We start from the raw sequence: 12,674 nt of genomic DNA on the forward strand, positions 1-12,674 counted from the left end.
CAGGTACATATTTATAAAATGAAGTCATAGCATATTGTATATTATCATATCCCATACTGTATCCTGAGTGAAGAGAACTATATATTGATTATACTAATATAGATGTAAAACTGAATGTTTTTCATGCTCCGAGATAAACATTAATGTCATGTTGGGTAATTTCTGTAGAAGTTTTCAGGTAGATATGGAGGATTTATGGCTCCTGAGTGTCTGAATATCTTGTAATCAAACATGGGAATATGAAAGCTGCAAGACAGAATAGTATGTGAACGATTTTTCAAAAGCTGATGAGCAATTTTGTGCTATTGGCTAATAGATGAGCTTTTGTCCTTGGATACTAATGGTTCACTGCACTGATGAAAGGATCATAACAAGTGTGTATCTATGTTTGGAGGTGTCTAACGATGATGATATTTGGCAGTGATATATCTTCAAAGAGCTTTGCAAATATTAACTAATCAGTATTTGCAACTTCCTGTGAGCTACGTAGGTAATATATTTAAATATTATCCCGATTTTTTCAGTTGGAGATGCTGAAGTATAGAGGTTAAATGCCTTGCCCATGATGGCGAGGGGCGTCAGTGGTGGGTGTAGGATTAGAACCCAGGAGTTTCTGGCTCCTAGTTCTGTGCTTACGTGATAAGAGAAATTTACCATGTGGTACTCATCACCTATTTATCCCAGTGAGAGGTGAAACATTCTTAATGCACATAAACATGGTTCTTAAAGATAGACTTAAATCTTAGGATGTACATACAATTTCTGCATATCCTTTCTAACAACAGTGGATAGATGACTACCTTGAAGAAAGGAAGTGCCATCCAAACCCTTCTCTTCACCATGTTTAATCCTTTGATTCCTGATTTGACTGTTTAAATAACATAGAAATCTTACTTCCAGTGGAAGCAGTAATACTGCATTTACCTTTTACTTGGCGATTTGTGTTTTTTTCCTATAATCTTTAAGTATACCTAGCTTGCCACCTTCTGGGCATATTGGGATTTACACACCAGAGTATCAAAACCAGAAAACATTCAGCAGAGGTTCTTCAATCAAAATGAAAATATCACAGATGTGTATTAAATTGTATTAAGCGAAAGGAGGCTTTTGATTTTGTTTAGATGGTCTTTGTTTCATCATATACTTAATGCCACTTTACAATATAGTTAAGTTTGAAACTGTACTGTAATATTTCCAAATATGTTGTGACAATTTATTGTTTTTAGGGAAAGATTTTCCTATTAATGGGTCACTTGCAGGTAGTTTAAACACTCCCTGGACCTTTTTTATTTAATCATCAAATGTTTTTGTTATTATTTAAGTTGTTCCATATAGGATTTACAGCAAACATTGCAGCCTTTGGGCTAGTGCATGAGAACCAGAAAATGAAACCAATTAGGAAGCATGTATAAACAAACTAAAACAGGCTGCTGTATTCACATTCTCCAAGCTAAGTGAAATGCACAAACCAGTGTCAACAGTGACAATGACAGTCTTTTGGTTTGAATAACCAACTCTGTTGCTATTTAGTGACAGAGATAAGGGTTTGAGCAAAAGGGGGGATCTTATTCACCCCCACCTTGCACCCTCCTTTTCACCTGTGACAAGTGGGGGTAGTGTTACCCTCTCAGCCCAGGTCTCACATTCACTTGGCATTGGGGCAGACAACTGGTGCAGGGCCCAGACGAGTCAGGGCCCTACTACATTTAATAGTATCAAAGGGGTAGCCGTGTTAGTCTGGATCTGTAAAAGCAGCAAAGAGTCCTGTGGCATCTTATAGACTAACAGACGTATAGGAGCATGAGCTTTCGTGGGTGAATACCCACTTCTTCGGATGCATGTAGTGAAAATTTCCAGGGGCAGGTATAAATATGCAAGCAAGAGTGAGTAAGGATAGAGATAATGAAGTTAGTTCAATCAGGGAGGAAGAGGGCACTGAGCAGACCCTTAGCAGGGCGCAGGGGCTATGTGGAGACCAGTGCAGCGGGAGGGGCGGGGCTAGGTGATGAGGATGGACGGGAGGGGGCGTGGCCTGGGTGGGAGGGGGCGGGGTTACAAGTTCCCCGAGCCTGTCCCGTCTCCCCGGCGGCTGCAGCGCCCCGACGTAAACACGACACGTCATCAGAGGGCGCCGGGTTCCAACTTCCGAGTAGGGAGGAGAGACCCGCTGGAGTCACGTGGCAGGTACCTGCGGCAGGGTAGGGGAAGCTCCGCCTACTGGGGTGGGGGGGCCCCCACTTCTCATGGATACGGCGGCGTCGGGTGGTCTTATCCCTACTGTGGGCCTTGTGGGGAGTAATGGGGCCCCGCCCCGCGTTACTGGGGCTTTGACGGGTGTGTGTGTGTGTAATGTTTCTGTTCGCCCCCTTCCCTCCCCGGAGGAGTTGGTGTTGTGTGTGTCATGGCTGCTGCCGGGCCCCCTCCCTTCCCTTGTTACTGGTGTGTGGGGGTGTCATGGCTCCGGCCCGGCCCCCTCCCTTCCCTGGTTACGGGTGTGTCACGGTACCTGCCCGGCCCCCTCCCTTCCCTTGTTACTGGTGTGTGGGGGTGTCAAGGCTCCGATCCGGCCCCCTCCCTTCCCTGGTTACTGGTGTGTGGGGGTGTCACGGTTCCGGTCCGGCCCCCTCCCTTCCCTCCACTGGTTACTGGGGGGTGTCATGGCTCCTGCCCCAACTCCTTTCCCTCCCTAGTTACTGGGGCTGGAGGGGGTGTCATGGATCCTGCCCAGCTCTCTTCTTTCCCTGGTTACTGTCTGTGTTTTGGGGATGAGTGAAATGGCACCTGCCTGCCACCCCGCCCCCCGCTTAATGGGGAATATGGGATGGTGGGGTACAGGTACGCAGTGTAAAAGTGTAGCAGTGTTCTCCAGTACACTGCTAGGTTTTGGGCAGGGGCCATTTCATCCCCACAAACCCATTATTGTGGAGTTCAGTATTTGCACTAGCCATCCTAACTGAAGAGTTGTGTTCTCTCTCCGGTGAGGCTCCCAGGTTTGTGCTTTAGCGGGGTTGAATTCTGCTGTTGGGAAGCTGTCTGGAAAATATCCTGAGCTGACTCCACCTTCTGCTAGCTCCTGAATTTCATCTTATTAGGATTAGTCTGAGAGAGGACCTGTTTTCCCTGTGTAATGCGAATGTGAAATATAGAACACGTACTGTATACTGTGATATAATTACATGCATGTTTGATATTTGTTACTTTTGGGAGGTGTATTCATCTATCTGTGCTCCACAGGAGACCACTCAAATTGTCGCCCACATGGAAAGAAAAGGCAGTTGCCAAAAGGAAAAAGACAAAGGAAACTCCGACTTCAGAGCCCTCCCTATTCACAGATACAGGAAAAAACTAGTTGAGGCTGTGAGAGACAATTCATTTCTTATTGTGACTGGGGAGACAGGGAGTGGCAAAACTACCCAGCTCCCTAAGTATCTATTTGAAGAAGGTAACTATTTATTTTCTCCTTAAGATGCTATTGGTGAAGTGTAAAACCCTTCAGTTAGACAATACTCTTAATATACTCTTTAAAAATTAAGTAATTTTCATGTTTCTTGCCCCCTTCTTTTTCCAGGAGGCCCACAAATGCTAGTCACTCCCCTCTCCAAAAATTGTTAGCAAAATAGATCAGAGAAATATATATAGATATATATATTTTTAAATCTTAGAACAAAGATAATCTGTGTTGGATTTCACTGGTTTGTGAGAGGTGGGGGAGATATTAGTCAGTGAAGCCTTTACAAATATATTAGCAACAGTTAACATACCACGAAGGTAATTCATTGATAAAGCAATTTCCTTGCCTTTTGTAGGCTTTGCAAAGCATGGAGTGATTGGTGTGACTCAGCCACGCCGAGTAGCTACCATGTCTGTGGCTCAGAGAGTGGCTGAGGAGATGAACTCTTCACTGGGAAGCATAGTGGGATATCAGGTTCGCTTTGATGACTGCACCTCTGAGGTACGAGTTGAAGATTCTTTATTAATGTTGTTTTAAAAAATAATCTCTCTTAATGGAGCAAGCTAAATCATTGCATTCTGGGCCCTGTAGTCTGTGTGGCACATCTCCATTTTAAAAGAGGTGACTGCAAGTGGTTCCATTTAATACAAATCAGGTGCAGCCCTTGAGTTCCTGGCAAATTGTTAATATGACCTATGTAAAATAAAGCTGTGTGTCATTCCTTTCAGTGAGGTTGTCCTTGAGCTACATTACACATTACATAAAGGTGCTTGCTTCAAAGTTTGGATGCTCATCATGCTCTGTTTTGTGGATTAGTTTAAATCTAAAATTGCTTTCTGCCATCTAGGAAGTCTGTTTGAATTGCATTCTGTATGTGCATTATTGTGAATATCTGGTGGAGATGCTATTTTAGCAGTCTGAAATGTAGCTCAAATCAATTTTATATGCTGTACATGTTTTCATAGCATATAACTGAAGCATTGCCACAGAATCCACAAATTCTCATCAAGAAGGTTGTTTTTTTAAACAGTCTGAATGTGCATGGTAGGTGAATACTTGACTATGATTTTGTAATTAGAATTATTGGATTGTCATTAGGAGGTGATGCTGAGATCCCTCAATTTAGAAAAGAAGAAAAGAATTGCACAGATTAGAAATATAGCACTTAAGAAATGTTTTAAATAATGGATTTTGTGTATTTGTAAAGTATTTCAGAAAACCTAGCAAATGTCTTCTGTAGCTGTGGCTTAGCACGTTAATTATAGCATGCAAAGTCTCTCACTGAACCTTGATAAGTCTAAATGATCAACTTCAGTCCGTAGTCACTCCTGATATGTGACTGTATGTAATGAAATCCATATCCAGGGCAATAACTGAATGGATGGTTAAACTATTCAGGGTACTGCAATCAAGTATATGACTGATGGCTGCTTACTGAGACAGGTACTGGCAGACCTCCATCTTACCAAATACAGTGTCATTATACTGGATGAAGCCCATGAGCGGAGCTTAAGCACAGTGAGTGTTGCTTTATTTTACACACCTAATTCAGTATAACTAAAAAGAAACTTGCAGTTCTGTTCTCTATAGGTTCTTGTGCTGCACTTATTCCCTTAGTGTGTGAAATGATGTGACTAACATCTGTCATGAATTTGTTCTCCCATTCCTTCTCCAAGGGGAGAAGTGTTTGCAGTGGAGTGTCTTGTTTTCGTAGGCTGGTTAGATGTGTGGGTTTTTTAATGAAAGTACATGTTGCTATGTATTTGAGAGAGAAGGCCAGGTCAAAGAAACACACCTCGGCGTGGAAAGTGGTGAGGTTTGTGATGGTCCTTAGGTTCCTGGAGGTGTTAATTCTGTTTAGTTCAGTTATAAGAGACTAAAAAGATGATACTCTGCCCCTTGATAGCATCTTTCATTTAAGGATCTCAAAGTGCTTTACGTGCTAACTAAAGCTCATGACCTTCCTGTGTGACTTATCACCATTTTACAGGAGCAATTGAAAGGTTTTAACTGATCCATAGAACAGTTAAGTGATTTATCTAGAATCTCCTACAGTGAATTGGTGTCAGGGGTTAGACTAGAACCCAGGGGTCCTGACTCCTTGCCTACTCTTCTAATAATTAAACATGTTTTCCCCCTTATCTGCACCATCCAGATAGAGAAGGTCCATGTAGCGTAGGCTTTTTCTTCTCTTTGAATGCCTTGAGGTTTACAGTTTGTCTATGTGAGGTTGTAGTGCTTCTGTTTGCCTGTTCAGTTTGGGTCACTTTCTTCACTGTTGTAATCTACTTATTCCTTCCTTTGGCTGTTGCACAATCCCCAGGGCCTTCTGGCTGGGTGTTACAGTAATAGAACATGGTTATATTTTTTGCAAGTCCCAGTGTTCTATTAAACTTTGGCATTAAGTCAAAGGGATTAAACCAAAGCACATTTACACTTTACAAGTCTCTCCTGAGATGGGAGTGTGAGGGGGGGAAAGGGTTACACTCTTCTGATAGTTAGCCTATGGATCTGATTTCAGTTATTCTGCTTTTTTTGATTTTTTGCATAATAACTGAGGAAAGAGAGACCACCTCTGAGTGCGGCACAACCACCAGGAAGGGCCATTTTTCTGTGGGGGAACTACAGTACTAACAAAACGTTGGCAGTGCTTTAAAAACAGTTTCCTTTTTGCAGCTGAGGGAGAATTAGGAATGAGAAACAAGGTATTTTAGCTGTGTTGATTCAGCTTGCTGTTCCAGAGCTGTGGAAAAAACTTGGGTTTCTTTAAGCCTACTAAGCATTTTGTTGCTAAGCTTTAGAGAGCAACCAGAATATTTACAAGAAGGAAAAAACCTTTTAAAGCACTTGTGCCCCCAAAGCACACTGCTTAATTTTGTCCTATTTACCAGTGGCTCTGTATTTCAGTGGGCATTTGTACTCAGAAGAGTTGAGTTGTGAAGCTAAGGTGACTCTTTCTTTCAGGACATTTTATTTGGCTTGCTGAAGAAACTGTTCCAACAAAAGAAGCCTCCCAAGAGAAGGAAAGCCCTGAAGGTGGTGGTGATGTCAGCCACCCTGGAGGTAGACAAGCTTTCAGAGTTCTTCGGAGGCTGCGCAGTGGTGGACATTCCAGGAAGGAATTATCCCGTCAAGGAGATATTCTGCAGCCTGCTTGGCCCAAAGGATGCAGAAAGCTCTGCCTATGTTACAGAGGTATTGCTTATTTTCCTTTGCCTGTTTGCCATGTTCTCTCTGTTAGCTGTATGATAATGAGCTCTCAGAGCATTGGAGCTCATCTCTGCATGAAGTATTAAATACTTCATGCAAGGCTGGTTTCTCAAGCTTCCTAATTTTTGTGGTGGAAAGGGGGAGGAGGGAGTTGATTTACACTGTCAGTTACAACTAGTGACGATTAAAGCTCTAATTCCAGTAGATAATCCTGTTAGTGCTGCTTGTTTCAGGCTGTAAAAGTGACCCTGGATATCCACTTGAATGAGTCAGCAGGAGACATCTTGGTTTTTCTAACTGGTGAGAATTCCTTTTTACTTGAAAAACTCTATCCTGTGCCAAATGGTGGCATTGCCAACAGAAAGAATTATCTTGCTGCTGAATGCCCAGATCATCCTAGAACAATGGGCACTGGCGGCATTAGAGCTGTGTCTAGGTGCATCACTGCAGCAGTTCACAACTGAACTAGGGCATGGAAGGCAAATGTAGAGAAAGTGGCTGTGGCAAACATGTAATGATTTTAAAGATTGTGGGTGGCATTTTCAAAAGGGCCTAAGTGGCTTAGGACCACAAGTCCCATTGAAAGTCAACAGAACTTTGTTTCTAAGTCACTTAGGCGCTTCCAAAAATCCTACCCTAAAGCTGTTTGGATAGCTTTTCCAACAGTGGTCATTCTATACCTCTAACATTGCCTCTATACCTGATGTTTCTGTCCTATCCTAATGTGTCAGGAGAAAGATGCCCTAACTACTCCCTACTCCTTTATAAACCCAGCCAAGAGTCTTTCAGGATTTCGATTGTGAGATGGCATTAGTCACTAGTGGTTATAGAAGTACAGAACAGCAAGATACGAGTCCAGCCCCCTACCAGGGCAGGATATAGTCCCTTGAGAGAGGTGATGTTAGATAGTAAAGACTAGGACAAAAAGTTGAAAATAAACCACATCTAGTTCTACATCTGCTCTTCTGCCCTTTAGAAAAGAAACTTTCTATACAGAAAGTTACACAGCTCGCCTTAGTAGGAAGCAGGAGTATGGAATCTTGTTTTATGGGATGTGAGAAGAGGAAAGAAAATGACTGGTGTGTCACTTTTCTTTGAAGGACCTGTTCTTATATTCCTTGCGCACCAGAACCTCGCCCTGATTTCGTAGGGGCTTTAAACAAACAAAATAATCATGTTGATCAACTCTTTCCAATGTGGGAGAGAAGATAAACTCCAGGTTGGTTTTTCTGTGTTCATGTAGAAGAATGAAGCAATGCATTGTATATTTGTACAGTATAAGTGTTCCCTGCTGTCTTCCAGAAAAGAGAAGCTCCTTAAATAATCCCCCTGGCAAAAACTCAGTTAATTTATAATTCAGGTTGCTGAAATAATTAATAAAACCTGATACAAAATACATATCTAAACCATCACTGTTGCACAGAAAAACCCTAAGCATAAAACTAAGTTTGAAAAGACTGCAAATGACCAGTTAATTTTCCTTTACCCTTGCAGTTGTACTGGCATCTCCATAGTATGTGTAAAAGACCAGATTGTGTAGAGCTGTTGCAAGCTAACAAGGTAAAGTCCTCACTACATAGTTTATATTTTAAGTACTTCTGTATTTTGCTTTAGGACAATCTGAGATAGAAAGAACGTGCGACTTACTTTTCCAGAAAGCGGAATCTATTGATTACCGCTATGATGTGCAAGATTGTTCTGTTGAAGGTTTGCTTATCTTACCCTTGTATGGGTCAATGCCAACAGGTAAGGCTTACTGAATTAAACATAATGTTATGTTTAGTTTATGCAGATCTTAGCTGCAGTTAATTGTTATATGTGACATCTTGGTCAGATACTTTTATTTTGAGTGGAAACATCACAGCCATTTGCTTACCTGTTTGAGAGACTAATAAAGCAGTATTGTCACAAGCTAATCATAATCTGGCCTGGTCAGTTCTTGCTTGGGGACCATGAATTAAAATCCATATGCTGCTGGAAGTGTTGGCTTAGAAGGCAGTGCCCTTCTCTCCAAATCAGTCCTAGCATAGAAAAAGTGAATGCTGTGTTGTTGGAAGTTCAGTCTTTCAGTTTGTACCAAACCCCAAAGTTCTGACTACTTGTGGTTATTAAAAATGTCAGAGTGGTATTCACAAGAATTTGCTGGCTCTGATGTCCTGGCCAAACTTCAGCACTGATAATGATATTCTGCCGCTCTGAAATTCCCCTTGCAGCCTAATAGGAAAAGGTATTATTTTCTCTTTTTAAAAAAAAAAAAAAAAAATTGTACTGTGTGCTGGTTCATAATGGTAGTTGGCAAAAATCCATTAAATAGTCAGATCCTGTCAATATCTTTGAATAATGACATGTTGTCTTTCCTGTACTAAAAACACATATAACTTTTCTTGTAAAGCTATTGCATTCTTCTGCTCCCAGCAGAGAAAATTCTTGTGCCATAACTAGAAGCCGGAGGATTCCCTAGCTATGAGTAGATCGTCATACTTGCCCTAAGGATTCCTGTTATAGCTACTGTCCTTCCACCTGAGGACTGGATGGAATTATTGTTAAAGCTCATTAACTCTGCTCGGTAACTGGCTAATGGGGGTGTTGAGTGCCAGGAAGTTTTTCTCCTTTTCAGTCCAGCGTTTGCTTTTAAAATAAAGTATAATTTCAAAAGCTTCACATAGAATTTGTGGATAGTGTCTGTTATGGGGGGGATGATACCCATTTTCAATTAAAACATATTTGGTAGGGATTTGACTTAATTACTCAGTTGTGTTGCTCCAATTAAAAAAAAAAAAAGGTAACTTTTGATTAAGATTAAAGTGTTTGCCAATAAGATATGTGGCAATAAGATTATACATACAAGAGAAGATAAAAAGAATGTGGCGTTACCCTATATAGAAAGTGTAAATTACTGAACTAAGTCTGCAGTGTTGCTGCAAGGCTTCATGACTTCTACAAAAACAGATGTGTTTTCGCTTCACATTCAAGATCATCTGGTATTAATTGTGTGGGTGCAATGTGTAGAATGCCGAAAGGCAGAATAAATGTACATGAGAAGAGTAGGTCAGCAATTTTAGAGCCTGGAAACCTTCGTAGGGAGTATATTGGTTGATGACATGTAGGGAGGGTTATGACCTTGTTCCCTCCCAAAAGGATGGACCGAGGATTGAATGAGAGAGGAGTTATTTATTTTTACAACACCAAAGGTACCAGGATAGTGCTTGAAAGCCATCATTATTTTATTATTGTGAAGTGTCTGGGAGCCCCATTGTACTTGGCAGTATATAACACACAACAAAAAGATGGGCCATGCCCCAAAGAGCTTGCCATCTAAGTATAAACATATGACTTTAGAGGGAGATTTTCAAAGGCATAAAGGAAAGTTAGATGCCCAACTCCCATCTGTGCCTTTGAAAATCTCCTAAATAAGACCGAGGGAAATGTGTTATAAAATGGATTGTTTGGGTAATCTTAACCTGCAGTAAGGTATATTGAGGTTTTAATTAATTTTGATGGGAAACTTATTCTATTGATCTCCAGTTGCTTTGGTTTCTTAGACCTCAGATTGTTTCTTAACATGCTTTAAATCCTCAAACATTCCATTTAGAGCTGGCATTTTGCTTGGTTCCCTACATCTGTATTTCTCTTGCACAAGAGCTATCGAAAAGGGCTGCACTTAAAAGCACTTAAGGTAGAGACTTTCGTAAGGAACTAACAATAGAGAAGAGGTGATGTTGTTCCCGACAAGTATATTAAAGACGATTGTAAAGCAGTTCTTGTTTTGAAATTCATCTCCTGGCTCACCTTTTAGTTTCAACCCAAAGACCTCCATTCATTTTCTGTCTTTAGTGGGTAATCTTGTCCTTTTCTAGAGATGGAATTTGACTTTTGTGCATCCTGATGTAAAAGATTACTTGACGGACTCTTTCTCTTTAGATCAGCAGAGAAGAATATTTTTGCCCCCTCCTCCAGGCATTAGAAAATGTGTCGTATCCACAAACGTTGCTGCAACATCTCTGACCGTTGATGGAATCAGGTAACTATTTCCTATCCTTGGTAAAAGCTGTAACCAAGGGAATGACTCAATGCTGCATTAGAATTGAAAAAACCTCATCCAATCCCTCCCCTCTTCTGTTTGTTGTTCTGATCCTGCTGAGTAATTACATGCCCTTTTGCAGTAAGTGACTCTTCTCTTTATGTAGACCAGAAATATGTTTAGTCAGTTTAATAAATGATGCATCCCCTTTGCTCTGGCACTCTTAAGTAGACTTGAAGAGTTCTTAATATCAGTTTATCTGATTTTGAAACCAAACCCAGTACTTTGATTGCACTAAATCAGTGTAATTTCTGTGTAGACAAGCCCTACATGAGGAATTTCCTCACTGTCCATCCCATTGTAGTTCAGTAATTGGCCAGCAGAGTGCAACTATCTTCTTCCACATTTACAGACCGACCGGGTTCCATTTGACATGTTACTGTTACTGAGGATAAGGAACCTAAGCCACTGCCTGATCTAGGTCCCTCGTCCTGTATCTTATGATATTTTTAATTTTTTTTCCAGGTATGTCGTTGATAGTGGATTTGTGAAGCAGTTAAATCATAACCCCAGGGTTGGCTTGGACATACTGGAGGTGGTTCCCATTTCAAAGTAAGTTAGAAGAAAGGTAATTTACATTCTGGTTTGAGAGGAGTTCTCAGATTGCCTTTGAAAGTTGCTTTGAATGTACTGTGTGACTGCAATTTTCCTCGTATAAAGAAGAGCAGAGAGATCTTGGAGGCACTGCAGCACATTTAGCTTTCATTTGCAGCTCTATTAGGTCAATATTTAGAAAACATCAAGGATAGTAAATAAAACATTTTAGTAGAGCATGGTACTTTAATTTTAATCATGAGCAGTGAGGAAGAACTCGCCATGTATTATCTGTAATCTGAAAATGATTTACACCATCTTTCCAACATTGAACACAACTAATTCAAAGAAGTTCAGGAAGTTTTGCCCAGTATTATTTCTTTATGCTGTTACATTTTGCATAGCAGGGTTCCTGTACAATATATTAAATCCTTCATCTAGAGAGAGACAAATTGCTATCATTGATCATAATTATAGGGTGCTTTGCTACTTTGATGACAAGCACAGTATTATTTTTCTTTGCTTATTTTTGGAGGAGTGAAGCAATGCAACGAGCAGGCCGAGCTGGCAGGACATCATCTGGAAAATGCTACAGGGTGTACAGCAAGGAATTCTGGGATCAGTGTATGCCTGATCACATGATCCCAGAGATTAAGAGAACTAGTCTTACATCTGTGATCTTGACCTTGAAGTGCCTTGCTGTACATGATGTCATAAGGTAACCCATGGGGGAGGGAATTGTAATCTCCCTCTGAGTCTTGGCAATGCATGTTATAGAGTGTTGGCACCAGAAAGAGAACACACTATGTCCTATTGGTACCAAGAACAGGATTAGGTATCAGGGCAAATGGGACAACATCAACTCTTCTGTCATTCTCCTAAAAATCTCCAGCGTTAGGCTGTGTCTTAGGCTTTACATCTCTTTGGGGATCTGTCAAAACTAGCTCCTGAAATAACAGTAATCTTTGTTAGTGTTTTAAAGGAACATTGTTGATGTTTGTGTGCGTAAATATAGATATATTTGTGTGTGCAAACAGAGCTCTTTTGGGATATGGAAGCTGTTTCCCTCATTAAATAGAAATGTGTAACTATTATACATACACGTGCAAACACACTTTCCCTTGGTTGTTGACCTGGATTGAAGGATTCCAGGAGTATTGCAATATAAAACACTTACAGCTTTAGCGAACTACCTTGAGCCCAAGCAGTGGAATTTATTCTGCCTTTCTGTTTGTAGGTTCCCCTATTTGGACCACCCCGAAGAGAGGCATATTTTAGAGGCTCTTAAGCAACTTTACCAGTGTGATGCTATTGACAGGTAAAGAGGGCAGAAACCAACTTTATCTTTTTAACCTCAGTACTTACAAAAAAAAATTTGTGACTTAATTTTGTACTGTT

The 12,674-nt window shown here is 40.9% G+C and overlaps 1 protein-coding gene across 13 annotated transcripts in view; it reads left to right on the top strand.

Annotated features, from left to right (window-relative positions):
• Nucleotides 1-12,674, top strand: part of DHX40 (DEAH-box helicase 40) — a 129,222-nt gene that overhangs the window by 108,442 nt on the left and 8,106 nt on the right. For 5 of the 13 annotated variants that reach the window (XM_042857918.2, XM_065573246.1, XM_042857916.2 and 2 more), the window contains 10 exons: nucleotides 3,235-3,442; nucleotides 3,807-3,952; nucleotides 4,850-4,969; nucleotides 6,416-6,646; nucleotides 6,895-6,961; nucleotides 8,276-8,407; nucleotides 10,583-10,682; nucleotides 11,208-11,294; nucleotides 11,812-11,994; nucleotides 12,514-12,594. In XM_042857918.2, the coding sequence (XP_042713852.1) occupies nucleotides 3,259-3,442; nucleotides 3,807-3,952; nucleotides 4,850-4,969; nucleotides 6,416-6,646; nucleotides 6,895-6,961; nucleotides 8,276-8,407; nucleotides 10,583-10,682; nucleotides 11,208-11,294; nucleotides 11,812-11,994; nucleotides 12,514-12,594 (1,331 nt within the window). In that variant the 5' untranslated portion in view covers nucleotides 3,235-3,258. Of the gene's footprint in view, nucleotides 1-2,026; nucleotides 2,335-3,234; nucleotides 3,443-3,806; nucleotides 3,953-4,816; nucleotides 4,970-6,415; nucleotides 6,647-6,894; nucleotides 6,962-8,275; nucleotides 8,408-10,582; nucleotides 10,683-11,207; nucleotides 11,295-11,811; nucleotides 11,995-12,513; nucleotides 12,595-12,674 lie in introns of those variants that run through there. The other 8 variants (XM_065573248.1, XM_065573247.1, XM_065573249.1 and 5 more) reach the window with 7 other exon arrangements.

This window comes from Chrysemys picta, chromosome 19 (assembly GCF_011386835.1).
Source record: "Chrysemys picta bellii isolate R12L10 chromosome 19, ASM1138683v2, whole genome shotgun sequence".
Lineage (NCBI taxonomy): Eukaryota > Metazoa > Chordata > Testudines > Emydidae > Chrysemys > Chrysemys picta.